Consider the following 26046-nt stretch of genomic DNA (forward strand, 5'->3'; position numbering starts at 1 on the left):
AACATCAGCTACAAACTGAGAACATCAGCTACAAACTAAAGACATCATCTACAAACAGACAGCTACAGACTGATGACATCAGCTACAAACTGAAGACATCATCTACAAACTGAGAACATCAGCTACAAACTGTAGGCCATGTGGCAATATGAAATGTGAGCCAGATATATGAAATCCCAACACCACTAGATTCCGATACGAGGAGTAAACCCAATATCAGCCTGAACTCACGGTGAACTCTGACGAACCCTCTCAACAATCCGTGGGTTTTGGTGCACATGTCAAGAGCAAATATTTATGAAGACGGGCGGCGATATTCTCAAACTAGATCCATTAAAATAAAAAACTGGTTCAAATATAATAATTGTTTTTTATCGGGACGACCCGGTGCTGCCCAGGTGCGTGTAGAGTAACTGACAATAGGAACCAAAAACGTAGGAACCCCGATAACGATTCAATTCTTTAAGCAAAGAGGTCGCAGCCCGGGACGTGTGACATTTCGAAAGTTTTATACGAAATCAGGTCGTAATAAGAGAGCGTTAAATAATTCAATTGAAAATCAAGATTCTTTTCGGCACCTATTTTCAGGGTTACTTCGTGTAATCCTTAAGTATAAAACCTATCACGGCTACCCCCGGTAACAGTGCAGACGACTCATTAAAAACGTCGTAATTTTTCGAGTCAAAAATAGAAAGTTCTCGAGATGGATTTTTTTGTCGCTGTTGAAATCTGATAAAATAATTGCAAAAATTGCGTAACAATCGAGTTTGATTCAATTTCAAACACGTTGACGATGAACCCGAGTCGACACTTAATAACAATCAGAAGCCGTCGAAAGCTGCGAAAATTATATGAAAACACGACGACGGACGTTTCTACGGATTCCGAGATCGAATTTCGGATTCATCGGCGTCAATTTCTAAGACGAATTCGGCGAATCTACGCCGCCCAATATTCTACGGCTATAAGCGCAGAGATTACTTTTAGGACGATAGAGCCATTGTTAGGGCTTCTCTTTCACGCGCGTCACCGACGGTGTTAGGGATCATTCATTTATTACGTACGCACATAAAATTTGACTTTTTCAACCCCCTTTCCCCTCTGTACGCAAAATCGGCCATTTTTTCATATACATTAAGCATTACAGTACGCAATTGCACTGACCCCTCCCCTTAATGCGTACGTAATAAATGAATGACCCCTTATCCAAAGCGATAATTCGTAAAGGAAAGGTGTAAGATCTGAAGATAGCGATGTTTTTATACGCGCTGTGGCTGCTCACGTTTTAGTACAGAGAGGACAGTCCTCAAAGTCCAAAATGCTGAACAACTTCGTCAGCTCTTTCTCAATGGTCCCAAAGAGGATATTGTCATTTTGGCAAATTTTTTGAAAAAATGTTTTCATTCTTTGTAAGCAGGCTATCTTTGTCCACTGGGATGTGTTTTTATTACAAAAAAAAGAAGAAATCTTCTTAATATTTGCAAGTTTCTCTACGTTCAAATTTTAATAAAGTTAAATCTTTTATCGTCAATATATTTTGTGTCTGTATATTTTGTATTGAATCACATTGTTTATGATCGAGGATTGTTCGAAAAAGCTATCGGTCGTTAGTTCCGCATTCGAAGTGTATCGTATTCACTATCTCCTATAAAAAACAGCAAATGTTTTAAAAAAAAAAGAAAAGGTTTTTAACCTAGCACTCGGTCTTCGTTACGCGGATGGGCGAAATTGACTTAAAATTCAAACGAATGGCGAGTATCAAGTATAGATAGATGCTACGCGTTTTTCGTTTCAGCGAGCGAGGTGAATATATATAGAAACATAGCGTGACAATCGCGTTACCGCGTCGTGACGACCATCAATTACGCGGTAAACGATCGTCGTCGTCGTCGGAATTGATCGACACGACACCGAGACAAATATCATCGCCCGAGTCGCCGTTAATCGAAAACGCACCCGTCCTCTTTTCGCCGCGACGTTTTTGGTCTCGAAACTGGTTCTCACCGATGACGACGACGACGACGACGACGAACGAGAGCCGAAACTTCGCGTCGTTTCAACCTCTGTTTTCAACAGTTCGAATTCGTCGTCGCCATCGCCAGGCGTTTGATCCGCGTTTCCATAGCGACCAACAGACAATAAAGATCGCGGCGACGACGAAGTTAGAAAAATCTCAATCGCTCCTTTCGCTTTCCTGGCAAAAAACCTATCGATTCAAATCCCCCGCTGCTTTGAAGATGTTTAGTTTGCGTAAAACTTTTCTCATCAATTTTCTGAACGCAAGTCGAGTAACTAGGTCCCTCGTAATGAGGTACCGGCACTCACCACTAGATGGTGCGACCAATAGTCAGTTTATGGGAAAATGATTTTATAAATAACTGGTTAACATACGTTCAATCCACAGAGCAATTCTCCTTATCTATTCAAAAATGTTCACGTAAATAAAGTAAATGAACATAGATTCACTGAACGATGAATTCTGTAACAATCCTCTATGTACCATTAAGTATGGTTAAAGTGTAATTAATACCTTATCATATCTTACATAGACCATCCTCGCTTGCCAGGGGTCCGGTTTCACTCCCGAACTCGCTTCCACCAGCCCCCTGGCCTCACGAAGCGTGATTTTATTACTGGCGCTGTTGCGCATGACGTCATATATCGATTTGTGAAATACTTCCTTGTTCAGTAAAACGTTCGCTGATTGGTCCATTTAACAGGAAAACTAATAGAAGCCTAAAGTCGTTTGTTAGAAGCGCTGTGATTGGTACGACTGGATTCTGGTCGGCTAGTAACGACTCCAACAACTCGTGAGGTCAAGGGGTTCGGCGAACAGCTTTAGCGTAGTGGGTTCGAATCCCTTGACGGGTGAAGATGACATAGACATACTAGCATTAAAAAAAAAAAACATCAACCTTTCTAGTCATTCAGCGTTGTCCAATTTGCTGGAATTTAGAGGCCCTATAAAATCTCAAAAATTGAAAATACAGCCTGATTTTGGTGCAATCCGTCGCATACAAGTAACATGTAGCATGACAGAACGTTAGGAGTGATGACCTCAAGTGGTGTACGGGCTGTTTAGACAGGGATAGATGTAAAAAACGGGCAGGGAATTGGGGGAGGCTACTGCTTTAATATCCTAAACCCTATTGGTTTTGCTGAGCTAGAAAGCGAGGTTTTTAACAACAATCAAACGAATGTGGTTTAAATATCGAATTGCGGTCCGATCGGGAACCTGATTTCGTAACACGAAAAGTTTAGAACGTCTGTTTTTCCGTAAACTTTGGTAAGCACCGGGACGCTTATCAAAAAACAAACAACTTCGAGAATATTCTTCGAAATAACAAACCTTGACAGAGGCCTAGATCGACATTGTTACAATCTCATGTCGATTTTCATTCACCTGCCCCGCATGAATTATTGAATCACTCTATGCATAAATTACGCCTAAACGATCAAATTGAGGATTGCTAAAACCTCTGGACCCAGTTCCACAGTTGTGAGTTAGAGTTAACTCTTGAGTTAAAGTTAGTTCTTTTTCAATGTTTTAACCCAGGGTCAAATCTTAACTCAGAACTGTGGAACTGGATCCAGGGCGGCTATTTCGTTCATCTCTCCGTTAAAAAACGATGATCGCTACTGGTAAATTCCATTATTAAGCGCCTTACTCACTTTGTAAATACTTTCTTCAAAAATGATTTATCGCGATACTTCGCGCGTTTCTTAACGTTCCTGATTTACCCAATACGTGCCTAGAATTCACGATAGCTCGATTTCGAGAATATATCGGATGACGACCCGAGTAACGAGAACGGCTTCATGGAGACAGAAGGCGGAGAGAGGGAATAGAGAGAGGGAGGAGAGAGGGAGGAGAGAAGAGAGAGGGAGGAGAGAAGAGAGGGAGGAGAGAAGAGAGGGAGGAGAGCGTTTTTACTGGTGTCACATTCGGAACCTGTGCCCACGTGAACCCATAGAAACGTCTTCCGATTCATAGACGTTTACGAAACAATTTCAAAAATAACTGACAACTGGCTTTTCATAGTAACGCGTCTAAATATACGTCGCTTAACACATTTTTAGTGATGTAACGTACATCGTTCGTGTGGCTTCAGAAACAGATACGACTCGAATACGAATAACTCTCTAATGATATTCAATAGCCGGCTACGACCTACGCAAAGCGACCCGTGATCATATTTCATTATTGCGACTGGTCTAGAGGCCGATATTGATCTCTGTATTTCAGAATTAATGAACGAAACCCACGGTTAGTGAAATGACGGTTTATTCCGACAGTTTTGAAGTTCCGCGCGAAACGAAAATCTAGTTTTTCGTCGAATTTCTCATCGAATTCTGCGGGATTTTGTTCATTAATTCGTTATACATATTTTGTACCCGACTTTTAAGAACTCGCTACAATCGCCAAAACCAGTCCCTCAACCTACGCATAACCCTACTGCTGGTCGTAACGAGAGGCCAGAGTCGATCTGTCAAAAAAAATTCTACCGCACCCAGATTTGAGGTTAGAATCCAGGCGTAGTATCTGCACTCGCGCCATCCTAACCCCATGGAAATTGTTCCGTGTCAATTACTAAACGTTGTACTATTCTGTTGCCAGTTGCTCAAAGCGGTGGATAGAGTGACAATCAAAAATTCATTGTTACTATGGTATTTATCCGCCGGTTATCGTTAACCAAGTTTAGAGCAACTACTGGCCCCAGGGATTGCTGGTTAACAGGCCGACAGTTTGCCTAACCCTAGTATAAACTAAATACATAGCCTATATATTCACATTGATAAAAATTCACAAAATTCTAATTGGCACCTGATTTTGAGACTAAAGGACTAAAATATGGGCCAAATTAGCCTAATTCTGTCAATGTCAGCTCATCCCCAACATATGGCCGAGGCCATTTTTAGCACATGGCAGCTGCCCCCCCCCCCCCCCCCGCGAAATTTGGGAAAAGTACCATTTTTGCTAATTTTATTGTTATATCCTATAGAACTGCCCTTTTTCAGATTACTATCTCTCTGTCCATTCAATTCAATTGATTGAGAGTTTGATAACTAGACAGCAACGAGAAATAATATATTTGACAAGATAGCAAAATCAGAATTTGTAAGCCCTGGGTAAACTCTACCTAAACTAAAAGTCGAGACTTAAATGAGTGAATTTAAAATGCCCCATTTTATAGAGTCTAGAGACATTAAATTGATAATACGTTTATTAATGCAAAAGCACGAGACTGACGACAATAACACCTAACACTACAGCACTTAGAGTCAGTGCTCTAACTCTCACATAGCCGGCAGCTCATAGTAGTAGTAGTGCATGTAAAATGTAGAATAGTCGATCAATTCCGATCTAAGACAGCAATATGTGCATTGACGGCAGCAGCGGGATGTCGAACAAACAACTGTGAAATAGTCGACTAATCGACTTTTTACCCAGCGAAAATAGTCGCTTTTCGGCGATTCTGAAAGTTGATACGGCGCACTGAAGCGTGGACAACACGTAAATAGACAAAACCTACCGATATATAGATAGAAATATCCGTATAGCCGCTGTTTAGAGTCGTTAGCGCTGGTTTTGTCGACTATTTGCTGATGTAGGGCACCTTCTCGCGGCGCTGTTTATAATGTAGGACACGGTGGAGGCGCTGTTGCGTGTAAATATCAATTCGGTCATTACGTCATTTTCATAAAGCGCCGTTACATAGATCGGACTAGCGCCCGGACGTTTTCAACGAGGAACCTGTTCGGATTAATGTCCCGGACGTATTTCACCATACATCATACCGGTGCGCCGCACTACTGATCGGTGTTCGGCCGTGGTACTGGTGAATTTTTTCCCGAGTCACCTGCGAGGTGTCTGACTCCTCGGGGGATGTAGAGGGTTCAAGTTCAAACCTAAGTTGGGCTTCACGAGGACTTGGAGGAAACACCTTCTGAACACGGGGGTTCAGCTGGGCGCAGGGTTCGTCATTTGAGCCGGCCAATCGCAGGCGCAGATCCAGGATTTTTTCCAGGAGGGGGTTCATAAAAATCTTAATGTTAAACTACCGACTAAAATCTCTAATGAAGGGCCTATACGGTAGGCAAACATAAGATAATGACACTCGATGTGTCGTTGCGTACTCTCTGCCCGCTTTGTCTTGAGTACATTCCTTCAAGAAAGTGATTTAAGAAAAAATTGGTAGCTGGATCCGCGCCTGGATCGTAGACTTTTTAAGAATACTAGTCCAGTGGAAACACGATTTTTTGGCCCAAAACTTCAAACGTTTCGATTCATTGGCCGGAGGTGAATTAAGGGGACTTGAGTCGGACATCTGATCAATTCGGTATTCTGAACAAGTTGCACGTCCGTGGTATCAAATATCACTATTACCGCAGATTCATGAAAAATTTTCCAGGTTTATTGAGGGCGTTTTCAGCTGCACCAGATATATAGATCAGCGTGCAAAAAAAAACAGAAAAAATAAAATCGTCTTATAACCGCTATTTAAGAAATATGGATTTTTATTTTCGATCGGCCGAGTCGTGACCAGTAGAATTCAGCGAATTATGATCGCTATCATTTATCGTTTATCTAAATGAACAAAAACGATCACACATTTCTTCTAGGAAATCTTCCGGATATGTACAGGTTATCGTTGATGTCACCCGGTAAAACAAGCGTAAGATTAGATCATAATTGACACTCATAAAAGATAAATGAAATATTTATTGTAATATTTCATAGGTGTCTGCGTAGACTGCTTTTTTAGTTTTCTCGGTGCACCAAGTCATACACTAGTTTTGCCGTAACTACATCTTCAATTGCCATTCCTTTAAAAAAAAATCAATAATCAATGCGTTTACGGTATAAACATGAATTCAATAATCGTCCAAGTTTCAAGTATCATTAAATTCGAGAAACAAATGTAGTGAGATAAAATATCTAATCGTTTTACCCAATGATTTGAATACTGTCGTTTTTTCGCAGTTAGTTTCCTTCCTGCTGTCGATAACTTCTCCGAGTTCTGCGTAGATTTCCGCCTGTAGGAGAAAAGTTTCGAAATTGATCAATAAGGTCGGCGAAAATTTCATCTCGACGATTAATATTAGGTCGATAGTTACCTTAGAACGGATGATATCTCCGCTCTCAACGGCCGCCCCGTCTTTAGTGTCCACGTATAAAACGGAATGTTTCAGTAACTCGGGGTCTAATTCCTGTAGTCCCGGTGCGCAGGCGCCTACAGCTGAATAAAGAACGACGATTTTAATTTTTTCCAACGCATTTCTTCCACTGTTACTGACCGGGGTAGTATTCGTACAATGTACGATTTCTACTTTTGAAGTTGCCTAAGTTGCGTATTTTGAAATTGCGAAACCACTTTTACATCTTTTACACCCAACCTATAGCTCAGTCTAGAATAAAGGTTCCCAGGGTTGCGGATGATAAGATGGAAAATTGAAAATGAATTTGAAACAAACCATTGATATGAGCTCCTGGTTTGACCCAGTCTTTAAAAACTAGCGGCTGTTTCGAGAATGTGGCTGTGACGATAATATCAGCGTTCTTCACGGCATCTTCCGCACTTTCACAAACCTTTCCTCTACTTCCGATATGAGACACCAGTTTCTCCGATGAACTACGCGTTCGGCTGTAAACTCGAACCTATACGTTAATAGAATAAGTTATTCAATCTAAAAAAATATTTTCTTCAAAAGTTTTATTCGGTTTTTCATTTAGCTTTGAAGACATACTTCAGTGAACGAGTAAATTTGCGAGAATACGTCCCAGTGACTTTTGCCTTGAGTACCAGCTCCGATTATCGCGAAAATTTTTGGTTCGCCGTTGCAAAGATACTATTTTGAATAGAAAATAAATATAGCGATGTGTATCGAATAAAGGGACATTAAGGGTTTAATGTATGATTATCTCCGTGTACCTTAGTGGCGACAGCAGACGCGGCTGCGGTTCTTATTTCTGTCACCGAAATGGCATCAATTATCTATTTTGAAAAAGAACATTTTAACAGATATGTATTCACACGTCTTTGTTCTGATTATTCGATTGAGTTTTTCTCAGTAGCCTTACCGATATTATACTACCGTTTTCAGCGTGGAATAGCAACAGGACGCCTTGATAAGGTGGCAGATTTCGGCTTTTATTTTCGCTGTAACCCGTTATAACTTTCACCGCCAGCGCCTGATCGCCGGCCGAATAACCCGGCATAACGAGCAATACCCTGTGGAGGAAGTTGCAGCACACATGATATTCACCACTACCGCTTTTTAAGAACGGTATTTTGGTTACACGTATTTGCGGTTTTTATGATTCTTGTTTCAAAAACATTCACATTTTGATTTTGGACTTATCCGATCTGTTATTGTAGTGAAATTTTGAGATATTGTCTACCCCGGCTAAGCACTTCCACACATTACACCTAATTCTGGACACATGGTTCTTTAAAATTCTTACTTCTTTTACATATGACAGCTAGGGTACTTTCACTAATTGTCGGGTCCCTTTGCATTTTTGTCTAGATAACTCATTCGTCCAGTCGTGTTGAACAACTACCAAAGGGTCTTTCGTCGGGAATTAGGTTTGATTAACTCTATCACTGCGAATTTATTGCGAATTTTGTAGGTATTGGTATTTTGTGAAGGTGTGAGTATAGGTTTGGGAATTAGATTTTTTCATACGGAGTGCCATCGTGCGGTTATCAGTTTCTATTCGGAGAGATTACTGTGAATCGATAATATATCAATTTGTGTCACAGCATTAAAACATGTGTCTCGCTGACGAACAGAGCTCACTGTAGTATATACATGTATGTCGGACAGTACGCAAACACTCAGACAATAAAAAAATCGGTATGAACCGATGTAGGCAGGTTATAACATATACGAACCAGGATAAGCCTGACAATGAATATTTCACTCCCTAAATCAGATTTAGCCGAATTGAAGATTGCATTCAGATCATTTTCTCTCTATGATGAATCACTTACCCATTATGGTCATTGACCTCAACTGTAGAACGCACAGGTTGAACGACCCCTCCTGCCTCTTCACCCTTAGAAAAGTTCCTCAACGCTTCTTCCAGCGCATCGACTAACGGATGGACCGGGTTCAAAGCCTCGCGTACTCGCTGTTCACTGATGTATTCGGGAGCTGTCGCTGCACTGGTGTGCGACATCGTGATATAGATTACCGAGCCGGCTTGTTATCAATGCCAGACTTAATGCCTCCAATACCTTGCAACACACTACTTACTACTCAGCAGAAATGTTTGGATTCCGCTGTGCCGGGGGTAATGCAAAGTTGACTTTATCTCAACCTTTGAACTGACTTTATTGTGTAGAAGGTTTATGAACTAAACTTCGGACATTCATAATTTCATACGTACTTCGTCACCAGCGACGAGGAGATGGCTTGCAAGCTTCACTTTGGCAAAACAAAGTGAGGAGTCCGTTGGGAAACAAACAATTTATAGTCACATCTAGTTTTCCAGAAAAATGTCATAAACCAAAAACTGAATCGGATAAAACAAGTACATAACTATTAACTTTAAAAATGCCTTAAGACTCTTAATTGAAAGCAGATTTCTTTAATAAAGCTAGCTAAAACGGTGACGATAATATCGTTATTCCTTGGGTAGAAATATCGGCGTCAGATCTCGACCGTATAATGCTGCCCCTATGTAAAACCATAGCGGGATAAATGTGAACTAATTTTTCACTCGCCTGCCAGACACTTTTTACTGACTTATAGGACGGACTATTTACCAATTTGCGGGCCGGACCGTGTGAAATTCTGGAAACTGCACTGAAACTACACAACTGACAATGCTTCTACTAAGCATTAGTTAAGAAAGTGGGAAAATATGATTTGTTTCAACTGTGATTACTAAAGGCCTACAGATTACATTTGACATGGACCCTGCCGATTCAGTCCAGAAAAGATACAAAACCAGTATTAGAATTGGCTTCCAAAATTCTCAAGTTCTAACTTGTGGTTAGATATCTATAAATTAAGATGATCTATTTGTTGAGATTTGGGATCTGGGATCTATTAGCAAAAACTCACTTGAATTGTTCGGTGGCAATGACTGTAGGGCTGGGCCGACTGCTCAGACTGTGCTTCTACGAGAGGCTCTCAAGTGCATTCGTTTTCAAATTTTGAATGAATTTTTCATCTACATTTCTCAAAATTTCAATTATTTGGCCTTTTATGAGACATCCACAATCGATCGATAAGAACTTCCCCACCATCCTACCCTCGGCAGGAGTGGAATCAGGCCGTGGCCACACTGCTGACAGCAAAATGAAATGAAAAAGGCATTAAAACTTTAAAAAGGGCCACTATCCATGCCTTTCGAGAGACGAAATTTCGAAGTTTGAATATTATTTTCAAAGTTGTGAAATTCCACACGTTTTCTCAAACATTTTGGGCCTGGCGGCACTAGAAACAAAAGGAAACAGATCATCAGAAAATTTTACTCGATTCTAACTTTTTTCAACCTCACAGCTGGGGAAATTTCTCGAGGGCACTCGCCGTAGAATGAACGGCATCGCCACACTAGAGATCCCCTGACAGTCTGGTCCTGGACCCACCCTGGGGCCACGTGAAAACAAAAATCATTCGATACTTAATTACTTGCATCTGAATAATTGAATGTGCTAAAAATCGCCAGCTGTATGGTTTCAGCGCTGTTTCAAGAATTTCAGAAAACTTTCTGAGTGCGGACCGCTCGACCAGAAACCCGGGGAGTTAACGAGTTCAAAGACTCTGGCACGCGAGTAAAAAGTTAATTTCCTGTTTTCCCGCTATCGTAAAATATAGGGGCAGCACTTGGCAGTTAATATCTGACCATGGACTACAATTCTACTGTGGCATGCGAGTAATAAATATATTCTTAAATCTAATTTCATTCATCATTCAACATGATTTTGTTTTAATCAATAAATTCCATCTATAAAAAAGCTTTGTTTCAGGTAAATATGCTTTTAAAATGGTTTCAAAGTAATTTTAATGTAATCCATATCGTGCTTGTCAACCAAGGTCGTGTGGAGGCAAACATACCCTCAGAAGAAATATTTTCGTTTCGATCTAAATTTCCGTCGATTCAACTCAAAAAAGGTCCAATTTTGACAATATAAAGGTTTTAATTGACAATTTCTTACGCTTCCTTACATACACTAATGGGATTAGTTTAGTAGTAAGGGCAAGGTGGTAGGGTAAAAGCCAAATCAAAAGCCACCAAATTAAATTTTATTTCCTCGCGACCTCTCTCTCTGCCGTCCTCCTCGTCCTCACTATCACCACTACCACCACTTACACCAACGAACTAGCGCGAATGGCAGTGGCACCAGTCACTTGGCTTACCCTCTGAGTCTGGTCTTACTTCATGAAGTAGCTCAGAATTGTACCAGATGTTTTATGGGTTTCACAACTAATTAAAGAAACTATACTAACTAAACTTGGCCCCTCTGCTGCCCTGGACCTACTATTATTCAAGCTCCTACCAATTGAACATCAACACTATAAAGTTATTCATATTTTTCTTTCATTTCAGAAGACTCTTGAAGAATTTCAACAAATACCCGACCAGCAGGGACAGATCAATTGCCGTCTGTAGAAAATACAAAAATGGGTCTATTCGATCGTCTGGCCAGTTTTTTAGGCTTCGCTAAGAAGGAGGCGAAAGTTCTCATCGTCGGACTCGACAACAGTGGAAAATCGTCGATAATCAACCATTTAAAACTACCGCAGTCTCAAACGAGCGACATCGTTCCGACCGTCGGGTTTAACATCGAAAAAATCAAGAATAGCTCCATCTCGTTTACGATGTTCGACATGTCGGGTCAAGGTCGTTACCGCACTCTGTGGGAGCATTATTATAAAGATTGCGACGCGATCATTTTCGTCATCGACAGTTCCGACAAACTGCGTTTAGTCGTCGCGAAAGACGAACTCGATTTGTTGATGCAACATCCGCAGATCAAACAACGACGCATCCCGATTTTGTTCTTCGCGAATAAAATGGATTTGCGCGATTCGCTGTCGAGCGTTAAGTGCGTGAATTTGATGAAACTGGAAACGATTCAGGATAAAGCGTGGCACATCTGTGACAGTAACGCGTTGACCGGCGAGGGTTTGACGCAAGGCGTCGAGTGGCTGACCGATCAGATCAAAGATTCCATTAACAATCGGCGTTAAACAAATGATTGCGGTTCGATTCACGATAAATATACATTCAGATGCTGCAGTAAACCTTGCCTAACTCGGACAAAACATTGTTTTTTTTCGAACCTTTACTCGAACTTCACTGAGAACCTTAGTGTCAGTGGTGTATCGCTGTCGCGACCTATGACATGGTTCATGCGAGCTCTTAATAAATATACATTCAGATGCTGCAGTAAACCTTGCCTAACTCGGACAAAACATTGTTTTTTTTCGAACCTTTACTCGAACTTAACTGAGAACCTTAGTGTCAATGGTGTATCGCTGTCGCGACCTATGACGTGGTTCATGCGAGCTCTTAGTACACGCGGTATATGGAGCACCGTGAACCGGACACTCTCGGGACTTGGTGAATCTCATTTAGGCCTAACTGGTCCCAGTTAGTAGGCGAGGTTAACTATCCTTCAGTCAAGCCCGCTGAAGTCGGAATTTCAAGCCAATTTTCTGCGTTAGTCATGGTAGCATCCTCCCTCGGCAGGGATTCAAACCTAATGGCATCGCTACACTCAGCCATGCCACGAACCCCTGTCACGTTAGCTTTGCTGCATGAAAAATGTGGCACCAATGAGTTTGCTCGTTGTATAATCACTGAGGAAATTGCACGGAACTGTAAATGGGAAAACCCTGGCTAAAATAAAACAGGGTTTCTGATTGGCTAATAATGACATCATTCTAAGCTGTGCACTCAGTCTAGTGTAGCAGGGTTTCGTACCGTGGCAATCTCGATGCCATCAGGTTCCCTGCCGCCGGGGAGTATGTCATAGTTAGATGTTTTGGACCATTTCCTTATACGCTTTCGATGTTGAATATGTTCCATATAAGTAGCATTTTCACTTACCGCAAATCAAACAAAAATCCCTGTTCAAAAAAGATCCGACTTACTCTGGTTTTACTGTATGTCATCTCTAAGTCAAACAACGAATGATTATTCAAACTGGGCTCACTGTTTCTTGATATAACGATTCAATCATTATTATTTGATTGATTTAATTACGATTTTTCAATCGTTGCTGCATACGTGTATGTTTTTCCCTAGTCTATTTATTATAAGACCGATGTTATAACTGTTTAAAAGATCAAAAACCCACAACGGTTCCAAGTAAAATCTGACATGATGTTGCCTTTAAATGTTGTCTAATTGTTGAAGCGGGTAGCGGGTATGTTTGGGAGCGTTCAAATAGCACGTACAATCTTCGGGGAAAGGGATAAAAGAATACTGTACTATCTTTGTTACAGGGGAGGGGGTTTCAGAAAAATGTACATACTTTTCTGATCATACTTTTCTGGGTCTTAGAAAAATGTAAGTACTTAGTGGACGAGAGATGTCCAAAATTATCTCACACACCCTCAGATACAAATTATTGAATTAGTATATCCTAAATCATCCCACTACTTCTAAGATCTACATATGATTTTATATAATAGACATATCTTCAGCATCTCAGCGTTTTTCAATTACAGGTAGGTCAACAATTTAAGCGTTATATTATGGCCAAAACGTTGGTCTTTTGAATAAGTACCGAGATCGTGAAAGCGGGAGGGCGTCTAAAACATGGCGAATTCGACCGTTAAAGTACTATTCGAACGCTCCTTTTGACAAATGAATAGTTTTTGGCTAGCCGCCGATTAGTGCCTAAGGGTCATTCTATAGAATACAGGTGAAAGATTGGCCACATCCTACCGATGTTCAATGCGACGATGCAAAAATCGGCGAAATTGTTCTCAATAACTATAGTGATAATCATCTGAGATTTGTTGAGAGATTTTCCACCGTTTTTAAAAACCGTCCATCAATCATCCAACTGCGCGGGGCCGATTGTATTAGTCATTTATAAACTGTATCTGATTATAGTTTATCTGATTATAGTGCCGATATTCGTTATATGTTGTCCACTCACTGAATTGTGACAATAAAGTGTTTACATTCACTACTCAATTTTGTTTGTTGATTGAATTTCTTTCTTCATGTTTCGTACGCGTCGTAATGGAAAGATGAATTAATTTTCAATGGTACTGTTGATTTTCTGATAGAAAAAGAAACTCCGAAAAAATTTCCCCCTTAAGATTTTTGATAGATAGGAATTTACTTTCTGGCGGAAGATATAATTCCCGCATCGTCCTGAATTTGTGGTGGCTAGGGCACTTGAAAAAATGCGAACACTTTGGCAATTATCCGGCAGATAATTCGAAAAATTATAATCACGAATTCGCCCAAAAAATCATAGAATTCGAAAATAAAGTGACACGTATTATGCTAGTGGTATCTATTATTATATCTATTTTCTCTTCCCCGTCCAGGTATCTTATCTAGTTTTCCAGCGTCATAGCGCGAAATGCTTCCATGTATTTGTTTTTAGCGTGACATGTGTATTGGGAATCCCAGCCGGTCAGGTCAGCTGCTGTCGGCGACCAGATCACCAAACGAGCCATTACCGATACGGGTTGACGAGATGTAACCACCCTCATGTTGCCCGTTGATGTCAACTCGGTGGATTCTTTTTCGAAGTCGCTCAAATCGTGCATCCTTTGCGTCTTGTAGAAACGAACTTCTGGAAGCGGATATCCGGTGGTATCGCAGTTCAAGATAACCTTAAACAAAACAAAATATACGATTGAACAAAATAGGACAGGACCCAGTGCATCGCAGATTTCGAAGTTCGGTCCATGTACTAACTAATTGAAATTCATTTACAAATTTTTTAACGATAGAGTCAATTTTTAACACCGAATGAGTCCAGAATTTATAGTAATTCGGTTGGACCAAAACTTAACAGCAGTAACAAACGTAACGGACGACCAGGAACAATTTTGAAATTACCTCTTTCTTGCTAGTTGCATTGGACACTGTTTCATGCATTTCGTTGTTTGAAATGAATCTAATCGGTTCAAACTGCGCGAATTTGATCGCTTTCGTTTGAATGGGATGTCGATAACCGACATCCAACTTCCACTGATCCTCGAAAATCGCTGACTGGCTTCCATCCACTTTGAAATAGGATATGAGAAAGTTTTCCGCGCGAATCATCGAAACTGGTTTTACGAATTGACCATTTTTGCTCGTCATTAGAATATAAGGACTCGGATAAGCCACAGAGAATACAGTGACCATGGTCTTCTCTTTATGGCTGATAGGTACTACACCAAACTTCTCCAAAGCGTCCGTGTTGGCGTACCATAAATTCTGGTACAACGGAAGTGTATATACCAATACATTTCTGATCTTTCCGAAATCGCCTCTCTTGGTGATGAAAGAACACATGGAAGTGTGAATCTCAACTACTTTGTCGACGCCTAAGTTCAAGTATGGAACTGATGCGCAGTATTCACCAGTATTTTCATCTGTTGCGTTCAGTTTAACGACTATCTTCGCCTCGTAGGTCATATCGTCGATCCATTTGTTATATGTTCCGTGATTGTCGATCGAGTTCGGACTGTAATGGTCCGTTTTTTTACCGTCGTTTGCGACGAATCTGTACCAGTCGTATGCAGCCCTCAAGACGCCTCTGCTTGCTTTACTGCGTGAGAATTGCGGGGCCGCATCAGTGACATCGAACGTCAAGCGTCGCTGTAACGTCACCGTACCATTGACTGTATCTTCCAGCAGTATTGTCTCCGGAGACCCGGTAGCTTTACCCAACGGGACATCGCGCACGATTACCATTTTACCGGCATTTACCATGACATGTATGGTGTATGTTTGGCAGCCAGTCAGTATTATCATCAGTCGGTACATTCCTAGTTTTTCTAGTTTTTCTGGGGCTGATTCGACTTCTAAACGTGCTGTTGTTGACGAGCCCGAAGTTTGTTGAGATATTTTACCGTATCCATCATCATCTCCAGCATCTGGAAATATAAATTCAGAGACCTTCGCATCATACTGAGACTCACACTTCCTGATCTGCTGAAAATCGAAAGTATAAGAAACGAAAGAACTAAGTTTCTTTTTTTCCTTTTATACTACTGAAATCTCATCAGTTTTATTAATTATCAGTGATTTACAGGACGCCGGACGATGTTTTTTATGATTGCGACTTATGTAGATAAGTATTTCTAGTATATACGTATACGTATATGGACTAATTTACCCGTATTGGTGATCAGCACTTCTCGTTCGGGAAACCGAATATACCAGTGGGTTTCTAATTCCAGGCTCGTATCAGCGGTGACTGATATGACGAACGGTTTTCGTGGTTTGTACTCGGAAACTTCAACTCGCCGAATCCAACCGAGATTATCCGAGCACTCATTATCCTGATCGTCTGCCCAAACAATACTAAACGACGCGATACATACCTAAAACAATTCATACAAACAAAACATGGTCAGATCTGGTTAATGGATTAGTATCTCTGTTTATGGATTTCCATGATTTTGTTTGTAATTTCTGAAGACTCGTAGATTCAGATTCGCAGACGACCCTTTATTGTATTCAAAATCCTTACGTACTGAGACATACAGAATATGGAAAGTATTTGAGATCGATAGGTATAATAATAAACCAATAAAAAGAAAAACTAAATAAGTAGTTATATACACTTGAGATAGATATGTGAATGATTATATCAAAGCATTCAGTGATGAATTTTCCAATGGCTTTTTGTAGATTACAATCGGTTATAAGATAACTATCAGGATATAGTCGAAACGTTAAAACAAACTCCAGCTCAGAGAAACATTTGAGACTCGCTTTTCTTTTATATTGTGCAATTATTTTGTGTATCATCGGTATTAATCGGAGAGTTTCATCAATATTAAAACGTGAAACTGCTAGGCCTTCACCGTGAATTTAGTCGAAACGTTAAAATAAACTACAGTTCAAACAAACATTTGAGACTCGTTTTTCTTTTATATTGTGCAATTATGTTATGTATATATACACGGATTCAGAGTGCTCCATCGAAACTGCTATAGGCCTACACCATGAATTTTCCTCTGATACATTTTAAAATATCTACAAAAATCGGTCATTCATTTATTCATTTCTAAATCGAAAAAAGACTGAGACATCTTACTCACCGTGAAAATTACTGCGAAAAAGGACCAACTTAGCTTCCTCTCCATAGTGCCTACACTGCGTGTGAACGGCCAGACTTGTATAAACAAGCCCTCTATTCACAAATGATGGAATATTTGGTCTTTTCACATAGATTACAAGTGGGTAATTGGTACGTTTAACATATTACCCGGTAACGTTTATCGTGATTACGAGTTGTTTTCCAAAGTAGGTCCTAAATATGTTTGTTAGAAATAATTCACATTCGAATCAACGTGTCCTCCTCCCCAATCACAAATATCATCAGACGCTTTACATTTACAAAATGGTGGCAAATCTTACCTGCAGAGAAAACGAAAAGTCACGATGGAAATATGATTTTTTGTTTCAAATTGCACACTGTTTTCTCAATGATAATTTTATGCTGAATGAATGACATAAACAAAATTATATAGGATTGAACGAATTCGAGGACCTGCATGTCTCCACTCACCGTAGGAGTTTATCATAGATCTTTCGTCGATGCAGTATTTTAAATTGTACACGATGCCAGTTCAAATGAGTATCGCCGAAAGTAAAATTGACGATACCGTTTCTCACATTGGTCGACGTGGATTCGGGGAAAAGAAAGCACACACACTCATTTCGATTCTGAAGTACTCGGAAACTTCAACTCGCCGAATCCAACCGAGATTATCCGAGCACTCATTATCCTGATCGTCTGCCCAAACAACACCAGACGAGGCGATACATACCTGTAACATTTCATACAAACAAAACATGGTCAAAAAAGTGGTTTCTTGATTAGTATCTTTGTTCATGGATTTCCATGATTTTGTTTTTAACCTTACTGAAGATGACTATTTAGATAAAGTCGAAACGAGGAAATAATCATGAGTACGAAGAGAAATTTGGGACTCTTGCCCTGCGAGATGACGCCATAAGTATCTTACCCCGAAATATATATCTATGATAGATTGGCTAAAATAAAACAGGGTTTCTGATTGGCTAATAATGACATCATTCTAAGCTGTGCACTCGGTCTAGTCTTCGTGCTTGCTCGTAGGTCTAGTGTAGCAGGGTTTCGTACCGTGGCAATCTCGATGCCATCAGGTTCTCTGCCTGCCGGCGAGAATGTCATAGTTAGATGTTTTGGACCAGTTCCTTATACGCTTTCGATGTTGAATATGTTCCTTATAAGTAGCATTTTCACTTACCGCAAATCGAACAAAAATCCCTGTTCAAGAAAGATCCGACTTACTCTGGTTTTACTGTATGTCATCTCTAAGTCTAACAACGAATACTTATTCAAACTGGGCTCACTGTTTCTTGATATAACGATTCAATCATTATTATTTTATGATTTAATTACGATATTTTAATCGTTGCTGCATACGTGTATGTTTTTCCCTAGTCTATTTATTATAAGACCGATGATATAACTGTTTAAAAGATCAAAAACCCACGACGGTTCCAAGTAAAATCTGACATGATGTTGCCTTTAAATGTTGTCTTCGTTGTAGCGGGTAGCGGGTATGTTTGGGAGCGTTCAAATAGCACGTACAAACTTCGGGGAAAAGGAATAAAAGAATACCTTACTATCTTTGTTACAGGGGAGGGGTGTTAGAAAAATAAACATACTTTTCTGATCATACTTTTCTGGGTCTTAGAAAAATGTAAGTACTTAGTGGACGAGAGATGTCCAAAATTATCTCACACACCCTCAGATACAAATTATTGAATTAGTATATCCTAAATCATCCCACTACTTCTAAGATCTACATATGATTTTATATAATAGACATATCTTCGCCATTAAATTCTGGCGCCTATCTCAGCGTTTTTCGATTACAGGTAGGTCAACAATTTAAGCGTTATATCATGGCCAAAACGTTGGTCTTTTGAGTAAGTACTGAGATCGTGAAAGGGGGAGGGCGTCTAAAACATGGCGAATTCGACCGTTAAAGTACTATTCGAACGCTCCTTTTGACAAATGAACAGTTTTTGGCTAGCCGCCGATTAGTGCCTAAGGGTCATTTATAGAATACAGGTGAAAGATTGGCCACTTCCTGCCGATGTTCAATGCGACGATGCAAAAATCGGCGAAATTGTTCTCAATAACTATAGTGATAATCATCTGAGATTTGTTGAGAGATTTTCCACCGTTTTTAAAAACCGTCCATCAATCATCCAACTGCGCGGGCCCGATTGTATTAGTCATTTATAAACTGTATCTGATTATAGTTTAACGGAATTTCGCTGTGCTGATATTCGTTATATGTTGTCCACTCACTGAATTGTGACAATAAAGTGTTTACATTCACTACTCAATTTTGTTTGTTGATTGTATTTCTTTCTTCATGTTTCGTACGCGTCGTAATGGAAAGATCAATTTTCAATGGTACTTTTGATTTTCTGATAGAAAAAGAAACTCCCAAAAAATTTCCCCCATAAGATTTTTGATAGATAGGAATTGACTTTCTGGCGGAAGATATATTTCTCGCATCGTCCTGAATTTGTGGTGGCTAGGGGACTTGAAAAAATGCGAACACTTTGGCAATTATCCGGCAGATAATTCGAAAAATTATAATCACGAATTCGCCCAAAAAATCATAGAATTCGAAAATAAAGTGACACGTATTATGCTAGTGGTATCTATTATCATATCTATTTTCTCTTCCCCGTCCAGGTATCTTATCTAGTTTTCCAGCGTCATAGCGCGAAATGCTTCCATGTATTTGTTTTTAGCGTGACATGTGTATTGGGAATCCCAGCCGGTCAGGTCAGCTGCTGTCGGCGACCTGATCACCAAACGAGCCATTACCGATACGGGTTGACGAGATGTGACCACCCTCATGTTGCCCGTCGATGTCAACTCGGTGGATTCTTTTTCGAAGTCGCTCAAATCGTGCATCCTTTGTGTCTTGTAGAAACGAACTTCTGGAAGCGGATATCCGGTGGCATCGCAGTTCAAGATAACCTTAAACAAAACAAAATATACGATTGAACAAAATAGGACAGGACCCAGTGCATCGCAGATTTCGACGTTCGGTCCATGTACTAACCTAAGAATTGAAATTCATTTACAATTTTTTAACGATAAAGTCAATCTTTAACACCGAATGAGTCCAGAATTTATAGAATTTCGGTTGGACCAAAACTTAACAGCAGTAACAGACGTAACGGACGACCATTAACAATTTTGAAATTACCTCTTTCTTGCTAGTTGCATTGTACACTGACTTATGCATTTCGTTGTTTGAAATGAATCTAATCGGTTCGAACTTCACGAATTTGATCGCTTTCGTTTGAATGGGATGTCGATAACCGACATCCAACTTCCACTGATCCTCGAAAATCGCTGACTGGCTTCCATCCACTTTGAAATAGGATATGAGATAATTTTCCGCGCGAATAATCGAAACTGGTTTTACGAATTGACCATTTTTGCTCGTCATTAGAATATAAGGACTCGGATAAGCCAGAGAGAATACAGTGAATATGGTCTTCTCTTTATGGCTTATTGGTACCACACCAAACTTCTCCAAAGCGTCAGTTTTATCCTGCCATAAATTCTGGTACAACGGAGCTGTATATACCATTACATTTCTGATCTTTCCGAAATCGCTTCTCTTGGTGATGAAAGAACACATGGAAGTGTGAATCTCAACTACTTTGTCGACGCCTAAATCCAAGTATGGAGCTGATGCGCAGTATTCGCCGGTATTTTCATCTGTTGCGTTCAGTTTAACGACCATCTTCGCCTCGTAGGTCAGATCGTCGATCCATTTGTTATATGTTCCGTGATTGTTGATCGAGTTCGGACTGTAATGGTCCGTTGTCCGACCATCGTTTGCGACGAATCTGTACCAGTCGTATGTAGCCCTCAAGACGCCTCTGCTTGCTTTGCTGCGTGAGAATTGCGGGGCAGCTTCAGTGACATCGAACGTCAAGCGTCGGTGTAACGTCACCGTACCATCGACTGTATCTTCAAGCAGTATTGTCTCCGGAGACCCGGTAGCTCTACCCAACGGGACATCGCGCATGATTACCATTTTACCGGCATTTACCATAACATGTATGGTGTATGTTTGGCAGCCGGTCAGTGATATCATCAGTCGGTACATTCCTAGTTTTTCTAGTTTTTCTGGGGCTGATTCCACTTCTAGACGCGCTGTTGTTGACGAGCCCGAAGTTTGTTGAGATATTTTACCGTATCCATCATCATCGCCAGCATCTGAAAATATGAATTCAGAGACCTTCGCAAAATACTCAGGACACTTCGATCTGCTGAAAATCGAAAGTATGAGCAACGAATCTTATCAGCAATCTTCCTTTTATGCTACAAATATTTCATTATTCATATTGATTATCAGTGATGCACTGGACGCCGGATGATGTTACTTATAATTGCGACTTTCGTAGATTATAGTATTTCTGGTATAGGCCGATATGTAAAATAGAGATGGAATAATATACCCGTATTGATGATTGGCACTTCTCGTTCAAAAGACCGAATATACCAGTGGGTTTCTAATTCCAGGCTCGTATCAGCGGTGACTGATATGACGAACGGTTTTCGTGGTTCGTACTCGGAAACTTCAACTCGCCGAATCCAACCGAGATTATCCGAGCACTCATTATCCTGATCGTCTGCCCAAACAACACCAGACGACGCGATACATACCTGTAACATTTCATACAAGCGAAACTTGGTCAAAAATCTGGTTACTTAATATCTTTGTTCATGGATTTCCATGATTTTGTTTGTAACCTTAATATTTCTGAAGATTCATAGATCAAGATTCACAGACGACTTTTTACTGTATTCAAAATCCCTACGTACAGAGACATACAGAACATATAAAAAAATATATGAGATCGACAAGTATGGTGATAAGCAAATATAAGAAGTACTAAACAAGTATATTCATATACAGTTAAGATAGATACAAGACATGTGTATATGAATGATTACGTATATCAAATCATTCAGTGATGAATTTTCCAACGGCTTTGAGTAGATTACAATCGATTAGAAGATAACTATCAGGATATAGTCGAAACGTTAAAATAAACTACAGCTCAAACAAACATTTGTTCAAACAAACTCGTTTTTCTTTTATATTGAGCAATTATGTTATGTATTTACACGGATTCGGAGTGCTTCATCGAGATTAAAACGCGAAACTGCTATAGGCCTACACCACGAATTTTCCTCCGATACATTTTAAAATATCTACAAAAATCGGTCATTCATTTATTCATTTCTAAATCGAACAAAGACTGAGACATCTTACTCACCGTGAAAATTACTGCGAAAAAGGACCAACTTAGCTTCCCTTCCATAGTGCCTACACTGCGTGTGAACTGCCAGACTTGTATAAACAAGCCCTCTATTCACAAATGATGGAATATTTGGTCTTTCCACATAGATTACAAGTGGGTAATTGCTACGTTTAACATATTACCCGGTAACGTTTATCATGATTACGAGTTATTTTCATAAGTAGGTCCTAAATATGTTGTTAGATATAATTCACATTCGAATCAACGTGTCCTCCTCCGCAATCACAAATATCATCAAACGCTTTACATTTACAAAATGGTGGCAAATCTTACCTGGAGAGAAACGAAAAGTTACGATGGAAATATGATTTTTTTTTAAATTGCACACCGTTTTCTCAATGATGATTTTATTCTAAATAAATGACATAAACAAAATTGTATAACATTGCACGAATTCGAGGACCTGCGTGTCTCCACTCACCGTAGGAGTTTATCATAGATCTTTCGTCGATGCATTATTTTAAATTGTACACGATGCCAGTTCAAATGAGTATCGCCGAAAGTAGAATTGACGACACCGTTTCTCACATTGGTCGACGTGGATTCGGGGAAAAGAAAGCACAAACACTCATTTAGATTCTGTATAACTCAAATAATTGCGCCGTCCGTACATCTTATCTAGTTTCCCAGCAGCGTCACATCGCGAAATTCTTCCATGTATCTGTTTTTAACGCGACAGGTATACTGCGTATCCCAGCCGGTCAGGTCAGCTGCTGTCGGCGACCTGATCACCAAACGAGCCATTACCGATACGGGTTGACGAGATGTGACCACCCTCATGTTGCCCGTCGATGTCAACTCGGTGGAATCTTTTTCGAAGTCGCTCAAATCGTGCATCCTTTGCGTCTTGTAGAAACGAACTTCTGGAAGCGGATATCCGGTGGTATCGCAGTTCAAGATAACCTTAAACAAAACAAAATATATGATTGAACAAAATAGGACGGAACCCAGTGCAGCGCAGATTTCGAAGTTCGGTCCATGTACTAACCTAAGAATTGAAAATCATTTTCAATTTTTTGACGATAGAGTCAATTTTTAACACCGAATGAGTCCAGAATTTATAGTATTTCGGTTGGAGCAAAACTTAACAGCAGTAACATATGTAACGGACGACCAGGAACAATTTTGAAATTACCTCTTTCTTGCTAGTTGCGTTGTACACGGACTAATAAACATTTGGTTGTTTGAAATGAATCTAATCGGTTCGAACTGCGCGAATTTGATCGCTTTCGTTTGAATGGGATGTCGATAACCGACATCCAACTTCCACTGATCCTCGAAAATCGCTGACTGGCTTCCACCCACTTTGAAATATGATATGAGAAAGTTTTCCGCGTGAATAATCGAAACTGGTTTTACGAATTGACCATTTTTGCTCGTCATTAGAATATAAGGACTCGGATAAGCCACGGAGAATACAGTGACTATGGTCTTCTCTTTATGGCTGATAGGTACTACACCAAACTTCTCCAAAGCGTCCGTTTTGGCGTACCATAAATTCTGGTACAACGGAGCTGTATGTACCATTACATTTCTGATCTTTCCGAAATCGCTTCTCTTGGCGATGAAAGAACACATGGAAGTGTGAATCTCAACTACTTTGTCGACGCCTAAATCCAAGTATGGAGCTGATGCGCAGTATTCGCCGGTATTTCCATCTGTTGCGTTCAGTTTAACGACCATCTTCGCCTCGTAGGTCAGATCGTCGATCCATTTGTTATACGTTCCGTGATTGTCGATCAAGTTCGGACTGTAATGGTCCGGTTTTTTTACCGTCGTTATCGAATGATTTGTACCAGTCTTCAGACGTGGCACTCACGATGCCTTCACTGGCCTTACTGCGTGAGAATTGCGGGGCCGCTTCAGTGACATCGAACGTCAAGCGTCGCTGTAACGTCACCGTACCATCGACTGTATCTTCCAGCACTATTGTCTCCGGAGACCCGGTAGCTCTACCCAACGGGATATCGCGCACGATTGCCATTTTACCGGCATCTACCATGACATGTATGGTGTATGTTTGGCAGCCAGTCAGTATTAGCATCAGTCGGTACGTTGCTATTTTTTCTAGTGTTTCTGGGGCTGATTCGACTTCTAAACGCGCTGTTGTTGACGAGCCCGAAGTTTGTTGAGATATTTTACCGTATCCATCATCATCTCCAGCATCTGGAAATGTAAATTCAGAGACCTTCGCATCATACTGAGACTCACACCTCCTGATCTGCTGAAAATCGAAAGTATAAGAAACGAAATAACTAAGTTTCTTTTTTCCTTTTATACTACAGAAATTTCATCAGTTTTATTAATTATCAGTGGTTTACAGGACGCCGGACGATGTTATTTATGATTGCGACTTATTTAGATAAGTATTTCTGGTATATACGTATACGTATATGGACTAATTTACCCGTATTGGTGATCAGCACTTCTCGTTCGGAAAACCGAATATACCAGTGGGTTTCTAATTCCAGGCTCGTATCAGCGGTGACTGATATGACGAACGGTTTTCGTGGTTCGTACTCGGAAACTTCAACTCGCCGAATCCAACCGAGATTATCCGAGCACTCATTATCCTGATCGTCTGCCCAAACAATACTAAACGACGCGATACATACCTGTAACAATTCATACAAACAAAACATGGCCAGATATCTGGTTAATGGATAAGTATCTCTGTTAATGGATTTCCATGATTTTGTTTGTAATCTTAACATTTCTGAAGATTCATAGATTCAGATTCGCAGACGACCCTTCATTGTATTCAAAATCCTTGCGTACTGAGACATACAGAATATGAAAAGTATTTGAGATCAACAGGTATAATAATAAACAAATAAAAATAAAAACTAAACAAGTAGTTATATACATTTGAGATAGATATGTGAATGATTTATCAAAGCATTCAGTGATGAATTTTCCAATGTCTTTTTGTAGATTACAATCGGTTATAAGATAACTATCAGGATATAGTCGAAACGTTAAAACAAAAAATAAACTACAGCTCAAACAAACATTTGAGACTCGTTATTCTTTTATATTGTGCAATTATGTTATGTAATTACACGGATTCAGAGTGCTTCATCGAGATTAAAACGTGAAACTGCTATAGGCCTACACCATGAATTTTCCTCTGATACATTTCAGAATATCTACAAAAATCGGTCATTCATTTATTCATTTCTAAATCGAACAAAGACTGAGACATCTTACTCACCGTGAAAATTACTGCGAAAAAGGACCAACTTAGCTTTCCCTCCATAGTGCTTACACTGCGTGTGAACTGCCAAACTTGTATAAACAAGCCCTTTATTCACAAATGATGGAATATTCGGTCTTTCCACATAGATTACAAGTGGGTAATTGCTACGTTAAACATATTACCCGGTAATGTTTATCGTGATTACGAGTTGTTTTCCAAAGTAGGTCCTAAATATGTTTGTTAGAAATAATTCACATTCGAATCAACGTGC

The 26046-nt window shown here is 40.0% G+C and overlaps 7 protein-coding genes across 9 annotated transcripts in view; 1 reads left to right on the plus strand and 6 right to left on the minus strand.

Annotated features, from left to right (window-relative positions):
• LOC141912811 (large ribosomal subunit protein uL15-like) overlaps window positions 1–1374 on the minus strand; it is a 24768-nt gene extending 23394 nt beyond the window's left edge. The window contains exon 1 of the mRNA XM_074804216.1: window positions 1369–1374. Within this exon, the coding sequence (XP_074660317.1) occupies window positions 1369–1373 (5 nt within the window). The 5' untranslated portion in view covers window position 1374. The remainder of the gene's footprint in view (window positions 1–1368) is intronic.
• Window positions 1–5625, minus strand: part of LOC141912810 (uncharacterized) — a 20383-nt gene extending 14758 nt beyond the window's left edge. Inside the window, exon 1 of the mRNA XM_074804214.1 lies at window positions 5535–5625. The gene's annotated coding sequence lies outside the window, so the exon portion shown is untranslated. The remainder of the gene's footprint in view (window positions 1–5534) is intronic.
• Window positions 5626–6499: 874 nt separating this feature from the next.
• Window positions 6500–9452, minus strand: LOC141912728 (ketimine reductase mu-crystallin-like). Its single transcript, XM_074804090.1, has 8 exons — window positions 9000–9452; window positions 8084–8234; window positions 7935–7997; window positions 7750–7851; window positions 7477–7660; window positions 7120–7241; window positions 6954–7038; window positions 6500–6828 (listed from the first exon to the last, which is right to left on the minus strand). Exons 1-8 carry the CDS (start codon window positions 9185–9187, stop codon window positions 6764–6766), a joined length of 960 nt encoding a protein of 319 aa, XP_074660191.1. The 5' UTR covers window positions 9188–9452; the 3' UTR covers window positions 6500–6763.
• A 1610-nt stretch (window positions 9453–11062) lies between these two features.
• On the plus strand, window positions 11063–14144 carry LOC141912736 (ADP-ribosylation factor-like protein 6). Of its 3 annotated transcripts, none has more exons than XM_074804103.1 (2): window positions 11063–11130; window positions 11570–14144. In XM_074804103.1, exon 2 carries the CDS (start codon window positions 11641–11643, stop codon window positions 12208–12210), a length of 570 nt encoding a protein of 189 aa, XP_074660204.1. In that variant the 5' UTR covers window positions 11063–11130; window positions 11570–11640; the 3' UTR covers window positions 12211–14144. The 3 variants fall into 3 exon arrangements, with proteins under 3 accessions (XP_074660204.1, XP_074660203.1, XP_074660202.1); XM_074804102.1 differs by having other exon boundaries at window positions 11065–11130; window positions 11567–14144; XM_074804101.1 differs by having other exon boundaries at window positions 11075–11152; window positions 11567–14144.
• A 153-nt stretch (window positions 14145–14297) lies between these two features.
• On the minus strand, window positions 14298–17338 carry LOC141912735 (uncharacterized). Its single transcript, XM_074804099.1, has 4 exons — window positions 17251–17338; window positions 16320–16527; window positions 15053–16077; window positions 14298–14823 (listed from the first exon to the last, which is right to left on the minus strand). The coding sequence occupies exons 1-4, from the start codon at window positions 17293–17295 to the stop codon at window positions 14542–14544; spliced, it is 1560 nt and encodes a 519-aa protein (XP_074660200.1). The 5' UTR covers window positions 17296–17338; the 3' UTR covers window positions 14298–14541.
• A 2438-nt stretch (window positions 17339–19776) lies between these two features.
• Window positions 19777–22619, minus strand: LOC141912813 (uncharacterized). Its single transcript, XM_074804218.1, has 4 exons — window positions 22532–22619; window positions 21707–21914; window positions 20440–21464; window positions 19777–20207 (listed from the first exon to the last, which is right to left on the minus strand). The coding sequence occupies exons 1-4, from the start codon at window positions 22574–22576 to the stop codon at window positions 19926–19928; spliced, it is 1560 nt and encodes a 519-aa protein (XP_074660319.1). The 5' UTR covers window positions 22577–22619; the 3' UTR covers window positions 19777–19925.
• Window positions 22620–24293: 1674 nt separating this feature from the next.
• On the minus strand, window positions 24294–25995 carry LOC141912930 (uncharacterized). The gene is made up of 3 exons (XM_074804362.1): window positions 25791–25995; window positions 24984–25191; window positions 24294–24742 (listed from the first exon to the last, which is right to left on the minus strand). The coding sequence occupies exons 1-3, from the start codon at window positions 25833–25835 to the stop codon at window positions 24294–24296; spliced, it is 702 nt and encodes a 233-aa protein (XP_074660463.1). The 5' UTR covers window positions 25836–25995.
• Between the last annotated feature and the right edge of the window lie 51 nt (window positions 25996–26046).

This window comes from Tubulanus polymorphus, chromosome 11 (assembly GCF_964204645.1).
Source record: "Tubulanus polymorphus chromosome 11, tnTubPoly1.2, whole genome shotgun sequence".
NCBI lineage: Eukaryota > Metazoa > Nemertea > Palaeonemertea > Tubulaniformes > Tubulanidae > Tubulanus > Tubulanus polymorphus.

Bases quoted from the DNA above. Each gene is read 5' to 3' on its own strand.
- LOC141912728 (XM_074804090.1), bottom strand. From the start codon at position 9,187: ATGTCGCACACCAGTGCAGCGACAGCTCCCGAATACATCAGTGAACAG. The intron at 7,852-7,934 runs GTACACGGAGAT...TATTCAAAATAG, and splicing joins CGTCTGCTGTCGCCACTAAG to TATCTTTGCAACGGCGAACC. The intron at 7,242-7,476 runs GTTTGTTTCAAA...TTCTTTATTCAG, and splicing joins ACCAGGAGCTCATATCAATG to CTGTAGGCGCCTGCGCACCG.
- LOC141912736 (XM_074804103.1), top strand. From the start codon at position 11,641: ATGGGTCTATTCGATCGTCTGGCCAGTTTTTTAGGCTTCGCTAAGAAG.
- LOC141912735 (XM_074804099.1), bottom strand. From the start codon at position 17,295: ATGGAGAGGAAGCTAAGTTGGTCCTTTTTCGCAGTAATTTTCACG. The intron at 16,078-16,319 runs GTAAATTAGTCC...TTATATTTCCAG, and splicing joins AGTGCTGATCACCAATACGG to ATGCTGGAGATGATGATGGA. The intron at 14,824-15,052 runs GTAATTTCAAAA...GTTTTGTTTAAG, and splicing joins ATGCAACTAGCAAGAAAGAG to GTTATCTTGAACTGCGATAC.
- LOC141912813 (XM_074804218.1), bottom strand. From the start codon at position 22,576: ATGGAAGGGAAGCTAAGTTGGTCCTTTTTCGCAGTAATTTTCACG. The intron at 21,465-21,706 runs GTATATTATTCC...TCATATTTTCAG, and splicing joins AGTGCCAATCATCAATACGG to ATGCTGGCGATGATGATGGA. The intron at 20,208-20,439 runs GTAATTTCAAAA...GTTTTGTTTAAG, and splicing joins ATGCAACTAGCAAGAAAGAG to GTTATCTTGAACTGCGATGC.
- LOC141912930 (XM_074804362.1), bottom strand. From the start codon at position 25,835: ATGGAGGGAAAGCTAAGTTGGTCCTTTTTCGCAGTAATTTTCACG. The intron at 25,192-25,790 runs GTGAGTAAGATG...GAATTGTTACAG, and splicing joins TTTTCGCAGTAATTTTCACG to GTATGTATCGCGTCGTTTAG. The intron at 24,743-24,983 runs GTAAATTAGTCC...TTACATTTCCAG, and splicing joins AGTGCTGATCACCAATACGG to ATGCTGGAGATGATGATGGA.